Here is a 23,312-nt window from a genome sequence, read left to right as displayed (position 1 = left end):
CCCCGGGCCTCGGGGGTGGCGGTGAAGGAGGAGCGCGCGAAGGCGCCCCCGCCGCGCCAGCCGGGGAAGTGCTGACGTTGGCTCGGCTGGGCTCAGGCGGGGCGGGGCGGAGCCGGAGCAGGGGCGGGGCGAGCCGGGCCGGAAGCCCCTGGATGGTCGGAGCCGGCCTGCCAGTCCGCTCGTCCTGCCTGCCTGCCCCGCTCCGCTCCGGCCGGCCGCCCAGAAAGCAGCAGAGGGAGCGACGGGCGGGCGCCGGCTGAGTGCGTGTCCCGGAACGGCCGCCCATCCCATCCCCGCGCCCGCGACCAGGAGGAGGAGGAGGAGAGGGCCGGCTCGGCTGGGCTGGGCGGGAGGCTGAGCGAGCGAGAGCAGCCGCAGCCCGCAGGAGGCCCCGTCCCCTCTCAATGGAGGAGCAGCCCGGCCCCCCAGCGCCGCCGCCGCCCCAACAGCAGCAGCCACCCCAGCAGCAGCAGCAGGCGCCGCCGCCGCCGCAGCCCCACTATCACCACCACCACCATCACCACCACCAGTCCTTCTACTACTACAATCACCACCACCACCAGTACTCGGCCGACGGCAGCCCCGGCAAGGCCCAGCCGCAGAAGCCGCCCCTGCAAGCCCTGAAACATGAGCCCAAGCCCGCAGCAGCAGGAGGCAGCGGCAGCCTCCAGCAGCAGGAAGCGCCCAGGAAGAAAACAGGTCCGGGGTTTGGGGAAGGCAACTAGCCGCCTTGGGGTTACCGGGGGGAGGGAGGGAGGGGGTGGCCCTGCCGCCGACCGACGGCGGATCGGGATCCTTCGAGGGTGGGAAGGGGGGAAATGGGCGATGGGAGCCCCGCCAAGCCGGGGAGGGCATCGCTTTGGCGCCGGCGGGCGAGTTTGGAAGGCGGGCACTTCTCGCCCCAGTCGCTGCCTCCTTTCGGGGAGACCGCACTGTAGGGTTGCCAAGTCCGACTCCAAGAAAGATCTGGGGACTTTGGGGGAGGAGCCGGGAGCAAGGGTGTGGCAAGCGCGATTGAACTCCGAAGGGTTCAAGGGACCGCACTCGTTTCAAATGCTTTTCCTCCATTGGAAATAATGAAGGATAGGGGCACCTTCCTTGGAGGCTCATAGAATTGTACCCCTCGGTCCAATCCTTTGGAAACTTGGAGAGTATTTTGAGGAGAGTCACCAGACGCCAGGCTGACAATTTGGTGCCTCTGCCTCAACATACAACTCCTAGAGCCCCCGATACCCGCATATCAATTCTCCATTATACCCTATGGGAATCGTTCTCCAGAGGGAATAATGGAGTCCCCGGCAGATATTTCCTTCCCCCCCCCCCCGCTTTCTGATGACCCTGAAGCGGGGGGAGGGCCTCCAAACCGGGGGATCCCCTGCCCCCACCTGGGGATTGGCAACCCTAGGCCGGAGAAGGAGGGACCTTCTTCTTCTTCTTGCCCGGGGCGGCCGCGTGTGCGGGAGGGAAGGTGGTGGGATCCTCCAAGAGAGCCCGAAAATGGATGCTTGGGGCGGGCGAGGTTGGGGACGAGGCCTGGGATCCGCCAGCCAGTCCTGCCTCCCGAAATAGGTCTGTGGGAAGGGGGGGGAGGGAGGGAAGCAGACGTGGATCCGGAATAACGTGGCGGCGGGGCGGGGGTCTGAACGGCTGCCGCCCGGCCTGGGAAAGGGGCGGCGGGTGCGGCCTAGGCTGGCCTGACCTTCCTTTTTCTTTCTTCGCCGGCCTCGCTTCTGCGTCGGGCCGGCCCTCGCCTTTTCCCGGCCCCGCTGGAACATTCTCCGGGGCCGCTTCCTCCTCCTGCCGCCGCCATGTTGGGCGGGAGAAGAGGCGGCCGGGCCCGGCGGTGGCTGAGGCGACTCCCCTCCCGCCATAACCGGCCACCGCCCCGCTTGGGCTTGGCCTGGCCTGGCCGCCCGACGGAGCCGGACCCTCGTTTTTCCTCAGGCGGAGGGCGAGTCGAAGAGGCGGCCGAAAATGGCCTTTTGTCGGCAGGCCGCTGGGGTGGGGGGGGGGAGTGTGGGGCTACCTGAGGAAAGGCCGTTCCGAGGGGCAGGCGGGAGACCCCCCTCTGGAGCTGAGGAGCAGCTCTTGGAGTCGCGCTTCAGGGGTCTGAGGAGGGGGGGGGCAGGCCCGTGGCCAGGATTTTCCATTTGGTGGGGCCCAAAGGCGGGCTTTTCGTTTAGCGGGGCGAATTTTTTTTGTGGGGGGGCCCTAATTATTACGCTGAAGTGTGTAACTTGCTTCAGAACAGGGGGGCCAAACTTGATTAACTTAAGAGCCACGCAGAATACAGGTCGGATGTTTGAGAGCCGCAAGACCTTACAGGGCTCTTCTTACAGGGCCTCCTGTAATAAGGATTGGCTACATCAGGGGTGTGTGGCCTCATATGCAAAGGAGTTCCTGCTACCAAAAAAAAAAAGCCCTGGATGTTTGAGAGCTGCAAGGAAGCAAAAGTGGAAAGAAAGCTGGGAAGAATCTTTTAACCAGCTTCTCAGGTCTGACACAGCAAGTCAGGTTGAATTTGGCTGTCTTTTACTGAACAGTAACATCAATACTAACATGTTAAAAATTTGCAAACAAGAGAAGCTGTGGGTAGGGTTGAATGTGCACACAGCAGTAAGTCCTACAGAATGCCTTGGACCTAAAATTAAAGTTGAAACTAAGAAAATGGCCCCTCCAATCAGCTGATTGGAGGGGTCATAAAGGTAGAAGAGGGGTTGGATTGGAGGGGCTTGGAACCCCCTGGAAACTCTCTAGCTATGGGCCCGGAGGGGGAGCCTTTCTCGTGTCTCCCCCCCCCCACCCAAACACCCGATTTTATTTATTATTTGATGATGGTACCCCACTTCTTCACCCTGTGGCTTTTGAGGTGACATACGAATCAAGCCAGAAGTTAAAAATAAATGTGAGGAGTCTTAAAAAAGCCAGGCCATTTGAAACAGCATTGCTAACCCCCACAACAAACTTGTAAAAAGCAATAAATGAACGCAGAGCATGGCATTAAGGAAGGGCAAAGGTAGGAATAACGTGGGGCTCACCCAGCTGCGGTGGAGTTTTATGATTAACCCCCAAAGGTAGGCCCTCCCCCGCAAACATAAAAAAGCAACAATAAAATACAGTACATGACATTAAGGGTGTAAAGGGAGGAGTAATGTGACCCCCCCCCCTCCCATCAATTGCCATGGAGTTTTATTATTTGAACTCCCATACGTGCACTGCCAAGACCTGTGGGGTAGTATTAGGGGCAGGAGCTTATGGGTTATCTGTGGGGCAAGGCCTTTGGGATCTAATGCAGGGAGAGTTAAGAAAGAGCGGTGTGTTTTGTGGGGGATTCCTTACATTTTGTAGGGAATTGTGCATTGGGGTCAGAACACCTGAGGCCAGCATGTATGAGGTGGAGATATAGCAGCAAGCAGTGTTCCTTCTAAACTGAGTTAGCATGAGCTAGCTCCCAGATTTTTAGCCTCCAGCTCACACATTTTTGAATTAGCTCAGGAAGGATGACCCCAGAGCACACCAATTTCAGCAGTAGCTCAGAACTTTGATGCCAGTAGCTCACGAAGTAGAATTTTTGCTCACAAGACTCTGCAGCTTAGAGGGAACATTGGCAGTGAGTTGTGGATTTTGCTCATCAGTGCCGGTCCAATTCTCTCTTCCCCCTTCCCCCCCCTTTGCATCTAATTTTACAGGTAGGATATGCTAGGAAAACCTTTCTTCAGCTCTCTTTTAGCTATAAATGCGCTTTGATCCAGAATCACCCTAAAAGTAAGCCGTTAGCTGGTGTGTCGGATGGCGCTGGGGTTTAGCCTATATTTCTGTCGCAGTCATTGGGCAAGCAAGCCCCAACGTAGGTCTGAAAACCTTTAGAACCAGGGTTGGGTACGTGAGGTGATCAGATGGCTTGCATGGGGAAGGTCCTAAAGTCATAACTCCGTAAGGCTAATTGGGTGGATCTTGGGTAAGGCAACTGGAAGAGACTGAGGCCTTGGAGAGCTTTTTCTTGTTGCAGTGGCATCACTGGGCTAGGTGGGCCAGCACCCCATGTTCGTAACGGTTGCGTAAACATATCGGTTTGTCTCTGAAAGGCATGTACGCACAGTGAATGATTTGAAGCATTGAACTGATTTCCATTTTTGAGACTTTTTAGAAGTCTGAAGCTATTTAAAATATGGAGCATGTTTCCATTCGGATCATTACGATGAAGACATTTGCCAAAGGTCGCAGTGTTGCCTTTGGATCTTGGGTGGCCCAGACATCTGGCCATAATTAACCAACAAAGAAGGGTGATGCTTGCCCACTTCTTCCCCACGGGCAAGCAGTTTTCATAAGACTAAATAAAATAGTAGAATACCAAAGCATAGAAAAAAGAACATTCTGAACCACAAATTGTAAAATAGCAAGATCTTTTTCTCTGGTGACCAGGTTATGCCAGTGACATCGAGATGAAGGTGATGAAACTGTTACTTTGATGCCTCTTCTAATTAAGTGTACATCTGTGTCTCTGAATAAATTTCAGGAAATGGAGAGAGAAATGCAGTGTGGGGGGGGCATTGATCCAGTTTCCTGCTGCCATTGTGATTGCTTGTGCTAGGGATAGAGATGGGAAGGTCTTGGGGGGGGGGGAGGAAATGGAAGAAAAGTGAGTTTTTGAAACAAATGGTCTGTGTTGTCCTGTCCCCCCCCTCCTCCAGACCTTTATATGTCTTCAGAACCCTCATGTTTGTGAAGCAGGGGCTTTTAAATATTTTGGTGAGACATTTAGACAAGTTGGGGGCCCACACAGAGGCTAACATGTTTCCAGAACTTCTGCTCTGTTCGATAACATTCCAAAGTTTATGTACTCCACTACCAACGTAAAGCTGATCCAGTAAGACATCCCTTTTGCATGCTGCTTTGCCAGTTTGGTTTAGTGGTTAAGTGCGTGGACTCTTATCCGGGAGAACCGGGTTTGATTCCCCACTCCTCCACTTGCACCTGCTGGAATAGCCTTGGGTCAGCCATAGCTTTCACAGGGTTGTCCTTGAAAGGGCACCTACCTTACAGGGTGTCTGTTGTGGGGGCGGAAGGTAAGAAGAGTGTGAGCCACTCTGAGACTCTGCGATTCGGAGTGGAGGGCGGGGTATAAATCCACTACCGTCTTCTTCTTCTGCTTAGATCCAAAAAGCCTTGATGCTGTTCGTGGATTTGTCAAAATGAAGACTTGTTGTTTTTGATTCCTTTTGGGGGCAACGTGAAATTGGCAGCCCGTGCTGGCTTCCCACGTTGTCACTGCTCTTGTTGGAGCATCTTGGAATGGAGACCTTTTCCTGTTTCTGAGTTTAGACCTAACTCTCCTGCGCCTTACTTGTTATTAACCAGAAGGCATGTGAAGTAGACCAGTCGGCATTTAGAGGCTTTATGCCTGGAATTTCCTCGGTGAAAAGATCAGGCGTGCTGGAGGGACTTGCTCACTCCTGCTGATCTTCCCATGCAGTATGCAGCTAAAGAGAATATTGGATGTATTCAAGGCTGTGCTCTTAGTTTACTTGAGACCCAGCAGTGCTATAGAACATGGCCCCCAAATCCTCTGCAGTGTGCTGGTGTTGTGCAGCAACTACACATGGGTTCCTCACTAAGAACATTTGTTGGAAGGGATTCTTTGAAGGTAGAAAGCTTAGAAACCGCTTAAGTAAGCTATTACCTAAAAAAAGGTAAAAGGTAGTGCCCTGTGCAAGCGCCAGTCATTTCCAACTCTGGGATGACATCGCATCATGATGTTTCCGTGGCAGACTTTTTACAGGGCCTTCCCCAGTCATCTACGCCTTACCCCTCAGCAAGCTGGGTACTCATTTTACCAACCTCGAAAGGATGGAAGGCTGAGCTAACCTCGAGCCGGCTACCTGAACCCAGCTTCCGTTGGGATCGAACTCAGGTTGTGAGCAAAGCTTGGACTGCAGTACTGCAGCTTACCGCTCTGTGCCACGGGGCTCCTTATTTCTTACAAAAGCCTGCTCCAAAAGAAATATGTCAGTTTCTGAGATTTGTGTGTCAAACATCACTAAGGCCTTGTGTATCAAGATACCTGTGGCTTTTTTGGGGGTTGGGGATTCTATTGGTGGGTTTATTCTTGGAATGCAACAGTGCCATTTCTGCCTGATTATGTTATTTGAAAGATGGAGGATGACAGCACAGCTTTCTTTAGGTTAACACCGTTTTCTTTCCTTTTATATGGAGGCCTTTGCAAGCTAGCTTTTGGCAACCACTGGGAGATGGCTGCAACAGCATAAGGGAGCCTTGCATTTATAATTAGAAGCATTTTGATGAATTCTTCCCTCAGATGAGCCAGAAGTACTGTTTTGTCTGTTATCTGTCACTTGCCGTAGAAAACTGATGAGCTATGCATACACCTAAAGGCATATGTCCCTTGGCATTCCTGGAAATCTGACCTTTGTTCTGTTAAAAAAAGGCAAAAGGCTTGCAGCTCCCATGTGGACATTTGCAAACATGCTGACAAAAATTGTGAAAGTAATAGAAACAAGTGAAGAACAGTCCCTCCCCTTCCTCCAGAACAGTGGCCCCCAAGCTTTCTGGCACCAGGGACTGGTTTTGTGGAAGACAATTTTTCCACGGGACAGTGGGGGTGGTGGTACAGGGGATTTTCTGCACCAGGCTCCCCCCATGCCCTGTCCCTTCCCCCCATGGGGTTTTTTTAATGAGGGATAGGCAAAGGTCATTGCCACGCTGTCCCTTCCGCTCGCCTGGAGCTCGGGCAGATGAAAGAGGTTGTGCTTTGGAGTGACCTGGGACCTGGGCGGGCAAAACAGGTGGTGCAGTGCTTCTGCCTCACTCTGTGGCCCAGTTGCCAACAGGCCATGGACCGGTACTGGTCCGCGACCGGGGGTTGGGGACCCCTGCTCCAGAACACCAGGACTTCTAAGTGTAGTTAACCCTTTTAAGGACAGCTCCTGCGATAGCTATGGCTAACCCAAGGCCATTCCAGCAGGTGCAAGTGGAGAAGTGGGGAATCAAACCTGGTTCTCCCAGATAAGAGTCCACACACTTAACCACTACACCAAACTGGCTCTCTGAATCATATGGCGGTTCTCTCCTGGGCAAAAATCCTGCTTGGCTTGAAAGCAGTTTTTACAGCTGCCTCTGAAGGGCTGACATGAAGAAACTGCTGATGCCCTGGCTTCATAAAATAGACTCTGACTTTTAGCAAAGGTCTGTTCTGTGCCTGTCATCTTGGGCCATGTTTTTGTAGAGATGGCAAACCTGTGTCTGGACTATACCTAGTTAGACTTGTAAGGGGTGGGGCACCCCAGGTAACGGAAAGCTGAATGATGGAGAGAATGCTTCTCCTGTGCCAGCTAGTTTTCTGTATTTTCCATATTTTTCTCATTGGGGAGCAAGAATTGGAAATGCCTCGCCTCAGGTATCATCGTAAAATCGGTGTGATTTTTTTTATTGTCCCTGTTGGACTTCTGGTTGCAGTTTGCGTTTATATCTCATTTTGAGTATTTATGGTTAATGTGCTGAAACATGCAATGTTTTGCATAGTTGAGGATTATACAGACTAATAGGCACTGTCAGGCAATACTCCCTCTAAGCTGTGGAGTCTTGTGAGCAAAAATTCTACTTTGTGAGCTGTTCCATAAATTATTTTGCTCTGGGCCATTTTTTTCTGAGCTAAGACAAAAATGTGCGAGCTGGAGGCTAAGAACCTGTGAGCTAGCTCACACTAACTCAGCTTAGAGAGAACACCGCTGTCAGGTCCTGGCTACTTGGGCAAGAGTTCCGTTTAGATACTGAATAAGATATTTTCCAACTTGGACATTTCCCACAAGTTATGCCTTCTGTAGGAAAGCTGAAAGGTGGGAAAGCTCTTTGGGGATACCATAGGGTATGTCTGGTTCAGCCATCATCATCAATTTTATTTATATCCCGCCCTCCCCGCCGAAGCAGGCTCAGGGCGGCTAACAACACAAGTCAATACATACATTGTACAGTATTTAACAATACTAATTTAAGAGTTTAATTAAGATTCTATTAAAATTCTAAAATAATAAAATTAATATAAATATGTTGGTGCGATTATACAGATGGTAAGTTTGCTTAGCAGTCTCTCTCTTCAGTCGGTGAAGGCCATTCAGAAAAGGATGGTCTTGCAGGCCCTGCGGAACTGTTCAAAGTCCCGCAGGGCCCACATTTCTTCTGGAAGCTGGTTCCATAGCTGTGGAGCCATAACAGAGAAGGCCCGCGTACGGGTACTCTGTAGTTTAACCTCTTTTGGCCCGGGAATAGTCAGCAGGTTCTTCCCTGCTGATCTCAGTGCTCTCTGGGGTTCGTACGGGGAGAGACGGTCCCTAAGGTAGGCAGGAGCTCGGCCAGGAGTTCCTTCAGTATCTTAAGCGAGACCAGGGCAGATTGAAACCCAGCAGGTGTATCCATCTCTGTGGTCTCTGAGGTGTGTTGCTAAAGATTCTCAAGTGCAGAGCCATTACACTGCCTGGCCATTTTAGGTGCCAATGTACACCATTTCTTTCTCCCCCCAAAAGCTTAGAAGCACATTTTTCACTCCCTAACATGTCTTTCTGGGTTGTTCCAAGGATTTCCAAAATGAAATCTTTAGAGCAGATAAAACGTGTATATAGTTAAACAAAATAAAAACCACCCACCCTATGGCAGTTTTATATTTGGAACTGAGAAGTGTTACAGGCCTGCTGTGGAGACTCATCATCTTGTTTTGCTTTTTGCAGGCCACGGTGAGCTCAATGGGAATGTCGGGGAAAGAGAAGTATCTGTAAAGAGTCTAAACTCGGTGGAATCCGCCAGCCTTATTTCCAGGGTTCCCAATGGTAGCCAGCAGCCCGGAGATACTAGCCTCATGCTCAGACAGACTGTGAAGGGTGGCACCTTTGGAAAAGGTGGACTCAAATCCAAGAATTTCATTCCAAAAGGAGGCATGGACAGAAGGAATGAGAAATGTTATGAAAACAAAACGAGGGAGAACCAACCCTCTGAAAAGTGCGAGGTGGTCTCTGTTCCCAACGGTGTCATCACGAGCAGCTGTAGCTATATCACTAACGGTTACATCAGCAAAGGGCTGGACAATGACGGGAGTGGGTCAGAGAGCGGCTACACCACTCCCAAGAAGCGGAAAGGTAGGCGCAACAGTGCCAAGGGCTGTGAGAACCTGAATCTGGTGCAGGAGAAAATGCTCCATGAACCTGTGGTCGCCACCTCGGCCTTAAAACCTGACCCCGAAGGTTTCAAAACTGACTGCGTTGAAATGAAGGGGAGCAGAGTAGATGGCATGAAGCTTGCTTGGAAGTGTGAGGCGGGGGCCATGGGAGCAGGCCGTGGGAAGCCTGGTGTCGGGGATGTGCAGCGGAAGAACTCGGACATCAAGGTTGGGGTCCCTAGCAAAAAGTTTGAGGAGCGGCCCAAGGGGAAACCTGTGTCAGCAGCTGCCTCCAAAGAGGATTCTTGGACTCTCTTTAAACCACCGCCGGTTTTTCCGGTGGACAACAGCAGTGCAAAAATTGTTCCTAAGATCAGTTATGCAAGCAAAGTAAAAGAGAACCTCAACAAAGCTGCACAAGCCCCGTCTTTGTCGTCGTCATCTTCATCGTCCTCCTCCTCTTCCTCTTCCTCCTTGTGTTTGTCGTCCGCCACTGAAGTCCAGCCCTCCAGCCGCCTTTCTCAAGTCCCCATGTCCGCTATGAAATCCGTTACTTCTGCTAGCTTTTCCAATGGTCCGCTTTTAGCCGGGGCCGACCGCAGTGTGTGTTCTACTGGGAGCCAGTCACTGCTCGCGCCTGCTGCTAGTGCCATCTTGCTGGCCTCTTCGGAGTTAGTCCCCCAGGATGCGGGTATGACCTCGGCCACGGAGCAGAAGAAATCGAGTCTTTTTATCTACCCTTCAAATATGCAAGCTGTTCTCCTCAATGCCGCGCCGGCTGAACCGTCATTCCAGGCGAACCAACAGAGCCTTGGTGACATCTTCCAGAACCAGTGGGGGTTATCGTTTATAAATGAGCCCAATGCGGGCCCTGAGACTGCGGCTAGGAAATCGGTGGACAGTAAATCCGAGGAGGTGACATTTCAAGGGGAATGCCCTACTGCTTTGGCTTCACAGGTTGCTGACGCAGCTCCCTCAGGACCTGACCAGCCTGTGTTCCCCAAGGCTTATGAGCTGGACAAACGGACTAGTCCGCAGCTTCTTGGTAGCATCGTAAAGCTTGGGACTGCTGGCGAGGGGGGTGGTTTTTTGTTGGAGTCCCATCAAGCGAGCGGTCTGCACCCGGCTGAACTTAGTAGCCCAGGGGCATTTATCTTTCTCTCCAAGGACTATCATGTAGAGAATCAGCTGGCCTCCCCTACGAACGGTTTGTTAGCCTCCACCAAAGAGCAGAGGTACCAGAGAGGCCTAGAAAGGAAAGAGAGCTGGGGTGATTTTGACCTGAGGGCGGCTGTTCTATATCACACTCAAGGTAATGGCTTTGTTTCCTTACACTGCGCCTGGCCACTTTGAAATATTATCCTCCAATAGGGTTTCATGCTTGAGGCGAGGCAACCCCTTGTCTACCAATGTCTGTTTCCCGCTGTCTTCATTCTCCCGCTGTCCTGGTAATGTGGACAAAACAAACACAAATTCAACTGTTGAATTGTATTGGGCAGAGTTCCTCAGGGAAGGGAAGAGCCATAGCTCGGTCAGAGTTTGCTTTACACACCAAAGGTACCAGGTCTGATCCTCAGCCTCTCTAGGTAATAATAACATTTAATTTATACCCTGCCCTCCCTGCCGAAGCAGGCTCAGGGCGGCTCACAACATAATATAAAATACAGAGATTACATAATAAAACAATAATCTACAACATTATACAATTTCCTTGAAATTCCCTTAAAACCATCTAATTAAAACCAACAATTTCATACGATTGTATTTGGTGCTACATTTTCAGAATTTCCGATCTTAAAGGATCTGGAGTAATAGGATTGCCTTAGATGCTAGAAAGCCACTGCCAGGCACTATGGGCTGGAGAGACCAACAGCCCTACTTTGTATAAAGCTACTTCTGTGAAAGTGTTGGATAATTTTCCCAGTGAGTTTCCTGATTGCAGCCCTCTGACCTTAGTGGGACTGAATTGAGAGAAATCTCTGTGCATTTCTCTCTGTGCATACCATGTTAGGGGGGCGGGGGAGGGAGTGTTTGCTCTTCCCGTGGGTTTTCCTGCTTGTAATTGGTTTTCATAGTACTCTGGCTATGACTAAAGATTAGTTAGCTGTCTCTCAAAGGGAAGTTGATACAGACCCGTAGCTAACCATGGACCCTGGTCCCCTGACAGTTTTGGAGGGGGCCCTCACCCCCAGACTGCTCCTCTCCCTCCCATGCCATTTAAAGGATCCACAAATCAGCTGATTGGTGGGGTCCGAATCATGAGGGAGGAGTGACAGGAGCAGTCACCAGCCTCCTGCATGATTTAAAGGGCCCCCTCCCCCTATGGCCCCTAGCTAGGGACTGAGTTGATATCTGCCTTGGTTTGCCTGCAGCCAAAAGGCCTTCACTTCATTTTCTCTCTTCACCCCACCCAGTATGTTTTATTGACAGCTGAATGTCTGACATACTTGGGAGCCAGGGTCTTCACTGAAAAATCATTACGCTTGAATTGCTCTTCTAAAGCTTGAGATTTCTGAATGCTGCCCCCCCACCCCCAGACATGCAGTTTTGATACCTTCCTCCTTCAGCTGCAAAAGTCAGCATAGTATTGCAGATCAGCTGACGCTTTCTTGCAGGGTTTCTTTCTGTCGTGGTCCTTGCGCATGAGGAAGCACAGCATTCGGGGCTGAGTCATTGGCAACTGATCCCAGCCTGCGATTTCCGTGATCTGCCACCTTTAGTGAAGTGTTCCCCTATCCACCTGTCTGCTGAGGAACTTCATGCTAGATTCTGGGGCCCACTCTGCAGCATGTTGTTCAACTTCCACAGAGACCTCCTTGTCCCAGAAGGTTGCACATGACAAAGCCCCTCCCCCCCAATACTCTGCATTGTGGAGGAAGCTCAGGAGTGGCAGCCAAACTCTTTTCAGAAAAACTTGTGCGCCACGACTGATCCCCTTGTTGAGAATCCTTGGGTAAGCCTCCCTGGAATGCGGCTCAAAAACCAGTAGACTAGGGTATGTTCAGATGGTTTCTAGCCACAATGTGACAGGGATTGGTGGCTGCCAGGAGCAGCCGAGGGGAGAGGAAGATGAGCAAGTTTGGCTAGAAGGGGCTGACTTCCACGGCAAGGGGTGCTAATGGGGGCCTTTCAGGGTGCCAGTCCTGGTACTGGATTCCTACCTCTTTGCTTGATGTCAAGTGGCAGGAGAGCAGCCTGGGAAATGGAGCGAGTGGCCCAGCCTGGCACCGCTGTGCTTCAATGGCCAACTAGGTCAGGAGGAAGAGACAAGTTTGTGGATTCAGTGCTTTGCGGATACCGCTGTCACCTCTGAACACAGGCTTTGAGCTGATTCCTTGGCATCTTGCAGCGCTGAGATCAGGGGAGAGGGGTGCTCTAAGGTATATGCCCAGAGGCTTGGCCTGTTATCCCCATCTAGGCTTGTCTGCCTTCCCCAAGGTGTTTGTTCCCAGATGTGCCCAGTAGTAAGCACTCTGCCGCGGTAGCACGGCTACTGGTGATCTATTTGGCTAAAGTCAGAGGAGGAGGGTTTGTTCTTTGAAGGCTGAATTCTGCTTCTGATTCTGGGCTTTCATGGTTTAATCTCAGGTAGCTTGTTTTTTATGCTGCCCTACAAAATTCTTTTCAGGTAGCTTGAGTTTGGGACGCACTTTTCCCCTTATCTTCTGATGGTGGCTTTATCCAAGCAGAAATGTTCTTCTCAATCTTGTTTGTCACTATTCACCTATTTGCAACAGCGGAACTTGGTGTCAGAATCTGGCGTTGCGGGTCTCTGCACTTGGCTTTATTAAAGAAATTTCAAACCTGTCACAATTATCAAATGGCTGAAGAAAGATTCATGAGAGTGCTGGGCAACGATTTTGAATCCTCAGAGCATCGCTTTCACTTGTGGTCTTCGGTCAGGGTCTCAGAGCTCTTGGTGCTCCGTGGCCCTCATGGTGATTAATGGCACAGTGAATGATCAAGAACCATTAGCAGTATATTCATATGAAAACATTTAATGATTTGGGTATCTTCCCCGTCCCCTTTCCTCTTCATATGGATCTGCAATTTTTATTCTGTGCACCTGAGGGCAGCGCCCTTTGTGAATGTTGTATAGCATTTAAAACTGGCACATGATTTAAATACGATCTGATGATAAACTGGCTATGCAGTTCCTGCGTTATGTTGCAGGATCTCTTTTGAGCTCATTGGCCCTTGGGAAATTTGATTGGTTTAAAGTCAGTTCGCAGATTTGAAATCTGCTCAAGTTTACCAGAACGTGTTGGGTAAATATTTACATTTCTTCCTCTTTTTTCTTCCACAGAAATGGAATCTCTTTGTAATTTGCAAAAGCAAGGTAAGGAACTTTAGTTTTGCTGTGTTCAGTGTCTTCCTGCCTGATTGAGCCAATAACGAGTTGTTGAGTTGAGTGGGCATAGACATAGGGACCTAATTTTATTTGACTTTTGCAACACTCCTGTTGGCGTGTGAGTAGCTGTAGGTCCTCTAGCAAACTTCTCATGGCTGAGCAGAGAATCAGACCCATCTCTCCCCAGTCCAACCTGTAACAGTTTCTAAAACATCAGAGTTCATAACACCACAAAGTGGCCTGACAGGAAACAAAGCCACCACCAAGCAGACCTTGACAGTTGAATAAGTGCCAGCATAAAAACAACATTTGCATCCTGTGCAGAGAGAGATGGGCAAGAAGGAGCTATGCCTCTCTTCCCTTAGGGGAGGAAAAGCAGGGGAGGGCCCTGTCCAGATGATCTGCCTGTGTTGGAATATGCAACTTCAGAAATAAATTAACTGTGGATTAATAATGAGCAAACCTTGACCAGTGGTTTGCACTTGGGAGCAGTGAGATGATGTCAGCACTTTATGAACGTAGTTGAATGATATATGAACTATGAAGATTTGTGATGAGACTGAATTAATAGTGAGTATCATTGGTGAGACATAATTCTATTGATAACTGGTGATTTTGGATGCACTGTTGTCATGAGAATAGAGATTTACCATTGGTCAAGGTTTGCTCATTATTAATCCACAGTTAATTTATTTCTGAGGTTGTATCTTGTTCTGTGGATGCCTTGTGCTGGAGTATGGCCTGATGTGCTGATTGCAACCTGCTGTCGGGGAGCTCACGTTGGCATGCTGGTCCCTAAGGACTCTGGGCCCCAGCTGTGAATGCTAAATGAGCAGCATCTTGAATTCATCCTGAAAACAAACTGGCAGTCAGATCAGTTTCCAGATTTTTTTTTTAAAAAAATAATAGTTCTTGTCATTTGCTCTCCCATCTGGAGTTCATAGTCCATTGGAGCAAGCAAGACACTGCTTCTGAGAAATACTCCCTCTAAGCTGTGGAGCCTTGTGAGCAAAAATTCGACTTTGTGAGCAACTGGCATTTAAGTTGTGAGCTGCTGCATAAATTAGTTTGCTCTGGGACCAATTTTCCTGAGCTAAGACAAAAATGTGTGAGCCGGAGAGTAAAAAACTGAGCTAGCTCACACTAACTTGATTTAGAGGGATCACTGCTTCTGAGGTGTCCTCAAGACCAGCCCCATAGACAAGAAGCTGGGGTGAATGTAGGGGTTCTGGGTTCCCTTTGCACGGGGGTGGCCAAACTTGCTTAATGTTAGAGCCTCACAGAATAAATGTCAGATGTCTGAGAGCTACAAGACATGAACATCAGCTGTTTGAGAGCTGTGAGACAAGGAAGGCAGGAAGGCAAATAGATGTGGCTGGGAGGAGGGTTAGAGAAGGGGAAAGAAAGCAACTTTAACTCTAAATGCTTTCTCCAAGCCAGCCAATAGGGCAGTGGGTGTTTCAAGAGTCGCACAATATGTGTGAAAGAGCCACAGTTTGGCCACCCCTGCCTTTGTGGGAAGACCAGGGAAGGATGCTGAGGCTGAGCCCTGGAAACAGGTGGTTCTTTGTGCCACAGGAGAAATCCAATGGGGGAAATGTGAAGCGCCTGCTGGGAAGCCAACATGGGGGGTGGGGGGGGGAGGGGACTGCAACTCTTCTCATATCTTCACCGTGGTCAACTCTTTAACTTGTAGCTCAATCCAGGCCTGTGTTCCTCTCTTGCAGATCCCAAAAGGATAATCACTTATGGCGAAGCCATGGATCACCCTGACCAGTGAGGCCAGCGAGGAGGCACTGCCCGAGGGGGGGGCCTCCGGTGGCGACTGCGTGCTGTCCGCCGAGGCCAGGCAGCAGCTGCTTTGGTGCTCTTTCCGGAACTGTCTGGCACGGCAGGGGAATCTGAACTAGAATTGCAGGATAATATATACAAATATATATATAAATATAAATATATATATATAGTTATTTTAAAAAATTTAAAAAAGGGCCTCTGGGCATGAGGAGACTTCACAAGGAATTGATAGAGACTTGCATTATGGGATTATTTAAACTTCTGGTTCGGAATTTTCACTTCCTCCTCTCCTTGCCTTTTTTTTTTGAGGGGGTGCGGGTTGTTCCAAGAGTGGACCTCAACTCCAACTGGACGCAGGCTCAGCCCACCCTGCTGGCTCTGGCCATCTGTGAGAGAGAGTTCTTCAACTTTGGCTGGGATCCTGCAGCCATCTTGAACATGCTAATGATGAGGAACTACCGGGGGAGAGGGGAGCCCTTGGCTTCTCGCCTCTCCCCTTCTCTCTTGCCATGCTGCTGACCACCTCTTTCCCTCCCCCCTCCAGTTTTACTTGAATCCTGCCGAAGAAGGCTGGGGAGGGGGGGAACCTGAGCATTGCAAGGTTCTTCTCTCTGCTGCTCCCCCGTGAATGGAAGTGAAGGAGACTGGGGGAGGGATGTCTTAAAACCTCATGCGTGTCTTCTTCCCTCTCTGGGAAATGGTCACTCTGTGGTTCTGGAATCCACAAGGCAGGCATGGCAGTCCATTGCACTTCTGGGAGGAACGTGTCATCTTGATAGACCCTGTCCAAAAACTCTAGATCATAGTTTGTTTTATTAAGGCATCCAAGATTTTTTTTTTTTTTTAGGGGTAGGGGGAATAATAGCCCCACTCCCATAATTTTACGCCATATCCATTGGAGCAAGCAAAAATCTGTTCAGCTTTATAGGTATTTGGTATTTTTCTTCTGTCTCTTAACACTTGGCTGGCTTTGTTTTGTTTTGTTTCATTCTCTGCTGGAAAGCTGAAAAAGAGAGAATGCTGTGTTTTTGCTAACTTCATAGGTAACACTTGCGCACACGCCCCCTTAACTTTTGTTCTACTTGGAAATTAATTTTTTTTAAAAAGAAAGAAAAAAAAAAACCCCGTGCTCTCCTGTTCTCCCCCCTTGCCAATCTGCCTTCTACCCTTCCCTGCCTCAAATTGAAACCCTCTTTTCGTCTGACCCCCTAAGGCAGCCATTCTAGCTTATTAACACTGTATATTATTATTACAATTATGATTATTATTATTCTCAGCTCCTGCTTCACAATAAAAATCATTACAAGAGCAGATTTGGGGGGGGGGCTAGAACTGAAACAGAAAAATAACTTTTAAAAAAAAAAGCAAAGCGAAGGAGATTGCGGGGAGGGGCGTCTTAAAACCTCACGTGTGTCTTCTTCCCTCTCTGGGGAATGGTCACTCTGTGGTTCTGGAATCCCAAATTTAGGGCATGAGGAACAAACCATGGGGCTTGGCAAGACTGAAGTTGCAATGAAGTGTGGAGTGCGCTGAAGCTTTCTCTTGGGAAAGGCTGCGAAAAGGCAGACAGGTGTGCTCCTCTTGGGATGTGTGCGAAGCCACTGTTACCTCCACGCTCTGGGATTCCTCCCCATTCCCCATGTGACAGGGCAGGCATCTGCCGCAATGCTTGTGTTTGGTTCATGGTGTCCCTTTCTGGGTCCTACTGGTCTGTCAGGAGGCAAACAACCCAATTTTTCTCCTCCCTTCTTCCCCCTCCTCCCACCCAGAGATCTGTGCTGCCACCGTTTTAAATTTTTTTTTTTGTTGTGTCCTTAACATGCCTTTTAAAAACTTTATTTGCTTCTATTAAAGTTGCTCCTGGCAAAAAAAAAAAATAAACCTTCACTTGGAGCCCTTTAAAAGACTTTGTTTTTTTTTTCCCCTTTAGCATTGCTTACGAAAAAGTTGATGGATCACCATTCTGTATATTAGAAATAACCCCTTCCCCCCTCCTTTCTCTAGAGCATTTGGCTAGTTATAACAAGTTCTTATTTGGTCTGGGAATCTTGCATGTACATGGTATCTTTTTAAAACATCCGTGTTCTCTTGCCCAGCAACTTGTGGAACTGGGGGGTTGATGGGGCGGCAGAACTCCTAAGAGGCGGGGCAAGGCTGCCCCCAGTGGCCTGCAGGTGGTAGATCTCTGCTCTGTGTCTGTCTTTGCTTTGTGATGTTGGGCCCCAGAGGTCCTGCTTTTTCCAGCTCCTTTGCCCCAGAACCAAGCCTTGGCTTTATAGCTCAGAGCTGGTATCTTCCTCTAGCTGAACAAAGATGCAAATGCTGTGTAGGTGGCGAAAGCACAACACTCCTTCCCATGCTTAGATAGAGTGCTCCCGCTTTGCTGGGTGGGAGGGAGACTTGTGTGTTTGGCGGGTCATCATGCTGATCGCTTGCCGGGAGCCCAAAAGGAGCAGAGTCTCCATTCTCGAATACCCCCAGCCTGATGTTGTGAGGCAAGGGCTGCCCTGCGAGATTGTGGATGGAATGACCCCTCCCCCCACAGGCATCACTTTTTAACATTCCCACGACTCCTTTGTTGTCAAGCTGCTCTTCTCATGAAATCGTGACGTAATTATTTGTTGAGTCTCACAAAATTCAAGCCTGACTACTTTTGCGAACATGCAAGAGTGTGGTGTGTTTGTGTGCGTTGGAGGGAGGCAGCAAGCGAGCCGTGCCAAACTTAGGAAGCCATGCAGCAGTAGGAGTGGGAAGAATTCTGAATACACACAGGTGAGCTGGTTGTTCTGGGAAGGGTCTTGTTGGTGTAGTTGCGGTGTTCTTAATTACGCCACATCAAGATGTTCCTACGTGGCACTGACGTGCAGAGGATAAGGCAACACTCCCATTTCTGATCAACAAGGCCTTGAGAGTTGGTACAATACCCTTGGTTGGCTTTTTCCTTGCACAAGATGACCCTCTGCACTTTCTTTGGATCCCATCCAGTGAACACTTATCCTGTGTGTGTGCTTAGGGTGTTCTCTAAATGAGAGGCAGATGTTGCATGGGAGTGACTGGAGTATGGTCAGCCAAAGAGGAGATGAACCTGTTCCTGAATCCGCAAGTGGGAAGATCCCCAATCAGATGCTTTGCTGTATTGTAGAAGCCCGATGCGTAGAAAACTTGGAAGTTGTACTATAGCTTAGCCCTTGGGTTTTGCTGGCTTTCTGTATGCAAGGTCTCTTTTCCCCCATGGGGAAGCCTTAACTCTGTCCTCGTGCCTGACATTACATTCAGGAACAGATTTGCCATCTTGGGGGTGAACTAAGACCGCCCTGCTGTTCATTAAGATAGCCTTCCCTGGTTGCCTGCTAAACTTTGTTTTATAAAGTTATTTAGCTAGCTACTAACTAACTAGTTTTTAGTTCCTGGTGGAAGGGCTGTAGCTGTTTTGTGATTTGGGAAGCGGCCTGCTTCTTGTTTTTTGAATTTCTCTTTTTTGGTAGCTCTTGGTTTTTATCAAACTTTTCAGCAAATTTTCATCATGCACTTCAGAAGAGCATTTTGTCCCCTAGCTCTCTTGAACCCAGAGTTCTGTTGCTCACAGGAGTAGTATGAGGAGTAGTGAAGAGGAAACACAGACTGGATCCTGACTCTCAGCTCTTGGATTTTCATCATCAGCTCCACGGTAAACATGTTTTTAGCCTCCCTTGCCCTGCCTTGTCTATTCTGTAATGGACTTCTAGGTGCTAAATAGGGGGTGGCAAAGAGGCAATGCTTTTAAAACCTCTGCTTTACTCCTGTACACATTGGCAGTTAATATATGCGTAGGTGCTGTAGAAACTGTATTTTGCCAGAATATATCGGTTTTGGCATGTCTGCTGTTTTGCCTTTTCAGTTGGTTGGGGGAAAGCAGTTTTTACCCTTTTTGTTAAAGGAGGATTGTTTAGTGAGTTACGTTTCATTCGGCCATGCTGCAATGAACGTGCAGTCTGGGCCCCCTTTTTGCTGGTGCTGCACCTGGAACTGCAGGTATGATGGGCATTCAGATGCTGAAGTCCATGTTCTGTGCGTTCAGGCTTCCCATTAGTACCCCTGGGCAATGGGCCACAGTTCCCAGCTAGGTGACTTTTCCAAGTACATGAAGGGAAGTGTGTGTGTGTGTAATTAGAGAGTAGGAGAGGGTTAGCATAAAATAAGCGGGGCAGGCTTTAATTTCTGGAACTGCTGTCTCTCCCCCTCTCCACAATCACGCAACCAAATAAGTTCTCATTTGTATGTTGTTCAGAGTTGGGGGGGGGCAATCCAGCTCTTGCCTTTGATAGTGTACAAAGTTGATCATTGTAAACCAATTTGAAACCAGTTTTCTGGTTGTTTTTTCCCCCCAAGAATGCTTTGAGGCTACAGCTTTGTGTGGGTTCCCTAGGGTCTGCATTCCCCAGAGTTCCCCATTTGGTCTTAGTGATGCCACATGTCGGAAATGATATGTCCTGGTAAACACCCCATGAAGGACTGCTTCAGTTTCTGAAATGTCACTTGTCCCCATGTGTTAACATCCCTGGACTGCAGAGATTCCCGCTGAGTCCCTTGTATACTGTGGAGCATGGGTGCAATACTTTGTGTTCCATTATCTTAAATTATTTTTGTTAAATGACCTTCTTTACCCACCTCAAAGTACCATTAGTGGCTGGAAGAATCTCTGAGCATGGCACTTGACTTGCCAGTGGAATTGGACCCCTTTCCAGAAGTTGGTCCGTTCTAATCTGGTGCAATTTTCTTGTATTATGGTAGGCACCGTTTTCTAATCTCCTTCCAGCAAGGCCTTTGGTATGAGTAGGGAATACTGGCCAAACCATCAGTAGTCCATTGTGTCTGTTTGGGAACCAGCGAAAGTCCCAAAACGATTCTCTGGTGTTTTTTGAAGTCACCAGGCTGAACTAGTAACCCTGGCATTCCAAAACCATACGGGAACCAGCATGCGTGAGGGTAGTGTGCCACAGCCTTCTTACAATCGAAAAAATTTGAAATGGGAAGAAATGCAGGTGGTACACATAGAATGGGAAGAATCCTGTGTTCTGTTTCTTTCCCCCCCCGGGGGGGGGGGGGCTTCTGCATAGCAACATATAACGTGCCTTTCTTATAGGAGTGCATCTTAATTAAATAATATGCCAATCAATTTGGCTGTCCACAAGGTTTGTAGGAGCAGCTCTGCTTCCTTGCGTGGTGCGATAGTTTGTTTCCTGCCATTGAGATTTTATCTTGGGCCAAACCATCGAGAGTTGGGATTTCTGATCTCTTACTTGTTCTAGGAGCAAAACCTGTCATTTCCCCCCCTCTATACACGTGCTTCTTTTTGTCCCTCAGAGTTGGAGAATGGGATGTGCCAACCTTGTCTATTGAGAAAACACTGTGGGGATCCCTGGAAGGCGTGTGATCTTCTGTGTGTGTGTTATTAAAGATGGAAAACCGCACAACTAACCATTGGGTAATATATATCCAAGTGGAATAGAGGAAAATCTAAGCAAGTCTTTCTGTGCAGGCTGTAAATGCAGTTGGCCAGGAGCTTCTCCCTAAGACTTCACTTTTTAAGACAAGAGAGAAATTGCCTTGCATTGAAATATATATTTTAAAAAATAATTCAGAGAGGTGGCTTCAGTCTGCATCCTTGCCTGTGAGCTGTGTGCTCTAACACAGGCACAAACTACACAGCTCTGGCTTTCGCAACACCGCCCCCTCCCCCCCCCCGGTATGATTTGATAGTTTCTGTTTTTAAACCATCTCTGTATTTCTCCTGCATATATATTAGTCTTTTTTTTTTTTTAAATGTGTTTTGCACACTTGAGTTGGGCTGAAATCATGAGGGATGGGAGGATTTCGTTCTTCAAGAAGATGAAATAAAACTATGCATATGTTTTGAAACTTTTTTACAAGTTTGTGTCTCATTACCAGCAGAGACAGGGAGTCCCATCCTTGGCAGGATTTCTTTGCTGTAAATTTCCCTGGAATTCAGTTTTTAATTAAAAAAAAAAGTGCCCCTCTTATATACAGATGATTTGAGCTGGTGGTCCCCTCACTCTAAGTCTTACATGGGAGGAGTGTATTTTGAAGGTCAGGCCTCCGCAGCAGAATAATCTTCAACCAAAAGATTCAGCAGTGCTCTCAGTAAATGCTATTGCTTCCCCCCCCTTTCAGTGCTGGTTTAATCTACAGCTCTAAATCCTGAATTTTGGCTCTGGGGTCTGACGCTGCCTGGGAGGACATTTTATGGAAACTCAGAAGAGAAGGGCTCTGCACTTTGCACCTTTATAGTGCAAAGCTTGACTCTTCAAAGATAACACTTGGATCCTAAAAAGTTTTCCTAAGGCGTAGGCCCCGGATCTCCATTTTGGTAGTAAAACGTATCAGCTCATAAAATGATACGTAATCCCTTTTTCCCTGTCCTACTCCCAACACCCTGCAGAGATGATTGTGGCTGCAGTGCAACCACCTTCTACTCCCTGCAAATACCTTAAATCTGTGGCCTGTTTTTCAATTCCTCAGCTGGCATGAGAGACCTCCTCTCATCCCATGAGCTTGCTGAGTTGCAGCTAAAAGTTGCATTTAAACTTCCCACTGTTTTCCCAGTGCAAAGAGTTCCTCCTTTTTTTTTTCTCTCTTTGGCAACCCTGACGGGTCAATCTGGCTTGCTGGAGAAAGTGAATTACCTCTTTGGCTCCTCTGCCATTCTCTTGCAGTGTTGTGTTCCACAGATTTGGATGGGGCAGCAGCCTGGCTCGCTAAGCAGACCATAGGCCTGATCCACCACTTGCAGATTCCATTGTTTCCAACCTATTCCACCCCCAGACGCACCCTCACTGCAGCGAAAGACTGAAAGCTGCCTTACCTGGCTGGTTCCCCTCATTCAATAGTTTTACAAGGAGACCTCTGGGTCGGCTTGGTTTTACCGTGGCTCTTTTTTCAAGGGCCCTATGAAGGGCTTCGTGGTCTGTAAGTAAGCCACGTTAAAACTGAGTTTGCCTTTGAATAGTCCTGAGGTGAGAGGCAGTTGCACCTCAGCTGTGTGTGCAAGAGATGATCTTTTGGAGCTGTTTTGGCTTGGTAGCAAATGGTTTGGTGTTTTATGCTATGCTTGCAGTGGGGAAGGTCACTGGTGGGCTACTCTGCCCTGAAGGTAGAACGCACATGTAGGACCTTGGTTTCCTTCCTCCTTTTTTCCCCCAAGGGTGAGAAGATGGTGTGCTACTTAAGTCCCAAGGGCCTGATTGAACAAATGAGGTGGGAGGGGGTCTAAGTAGAAACGGCAGGGGGCGTTTCACAAGGCTGTGTTGTGTTAGGGGTCAGTTTGTCAGCTCCGGAAGTGACCAATTTCCAATTAACATTTTTGTTTTGAATTCTGTGCTACAACCCATTTTAAAATTTTTTAAGTTGCCCGCTTAGGGAACGTTTATATTTGAAAGAGAAAAGCCCTCCATTGCAATAGACAGATGCGTGTAGAACAATACATTAAGACAGATGCTACGTGATGAATATTGTTGAATAAAAAATTTACGTTCCTGTGTGTCTGAGGCAGTTTGGTTTGTCTATTCCTGTTTGGGTTGCGTGCGGTTCGTGGAGCACAGTTGAGGCTTTCAGGCAGAAAGGGGGGAGGGACTTGCAAAAGGATGCTTGCAAATTGGAGCGGAGTTCAGCTGCAGGGGTCCAAGCATAGACGATGGGTACCTTTCCTGAATTAAGGCAGTGTCTAGGAAATGTGCAGGCTGATACACATTTTGTTGATCGCTCCCACTTCCATTTTTATCCCTGGGTTTCTTCCCTCCTCTGTTATCCTTGTGCCAACCTTGTGAAATAGGCCATGCTGACTGACTGGCTCAAGAAAGTTCTTCCTGATTCAGAATTCTGATGGGTGTGTGTGTGTGTGTCAAAACCAGTCCATGCTTACAAATCTGGTATAGACTCAGCATTGTGGGGACCGATCATGCATAGGGGTGTGCCCTGACCACCTAATTAGAAACGCACATTAAGTGG

The 23,312-nt window shown here is 48.7% G+C and overlaps 1 protein-coding gene across 3 annotated transcripts; it reads left to right on the top strand.

The window, feature by feature from the left end:
- The first annotated feature begins 351 nt into the window (after window positions 1-351).
- Window positions 352-17,212, top strand: NUFIP2 (nuclear FMR1 interacting protein 2). Of its 3 annotated transcripts, none has more exons than XR_009556386.1 (5): window positions 352-699; window positions 8,739-10,475; window positions 13,470-13,502; window positions 15,242-15,932; window positions 16,687-17,212. XR_009556386.1 is itself a non-coding variant. In XM_060258814.1 (5 exons), the coding sequence occupies exons 1-5, from the start codon at window positions 405-407 to the stop codon at window positions 15,292-15,294; spliced, it is 2,088 nt and encodes a 695-aa protein (XP_060114797.1). In that variant the 5' UTR covers window positions 352-404; the 3' UTR covers window positions 15,295-16,405. The 3 variants fall into 3 exon arrangements, 2 of the variants coding, with proteins under 2 accessions (XP_060114797.1, XP_060114796.1); XM_060258814.1 differs by lacking the exon at window positions 16,687-17,212 and having other exon boundaries at window positions 8,739-10,277; window positions 10,308-10,475; window positions 15,242-16,405; XM_060258813.1 differs by lacking the exon at window positions 16,687-17,212 and having other exon boundaries at window positions 15,242-16,405.
- The last annotated feature ends 6,100 nt before the right edge of the window (window positions 17,213-23,312 follow it).

Source organism: Heteronotia binoei, chromosome 18 (genome assembly GCF_032191835.1).
Source record: "Heteronotia binoei isolate CCM8104 ecotype False Entrance Well chromosome 18, APGP_CSIRO_Hbin_v1, whole genome shotgun sequence".
NCBI lineage: Eukaryota > Metazoa > Chordata > Lepidosauria > Squamata > Gekkonidae > Heteronotia > Heteronotia binoei.
Note: the sequence above shows the minus strand (reverse complement) of the source record. Positions and strands in the feature narration are given on the sequence as shown.

What these genes read in the sequence shown, in the direction of transcription:
- NUFIP2 (XM_060258813.1), top strand. Translation starts at nt 405, where the DNA reads ATGGAGGAGCAGCCCGGCCCCCCAGCGCCGCCGCCGCCCCAACAGCAG. An exon ending in AGCGCCCAGGAAGAAAACAG is followed by an intron (nt 700 to 8,738) that starts GTCCGGGGTTTG and finishes TGCTTTTTGCAG; the next exon opens with GCCACGGTGAGCTCAATGGG. An exon ending in TTGTAATTTGCAAAAGCAAG is followed by an intron (nt 13,503 to 15,241) that starts GTAAGGAACTTT and finishes CCTCTCTTGCAG; the next exon opens with ATCCCAAAAGGATAATCACT.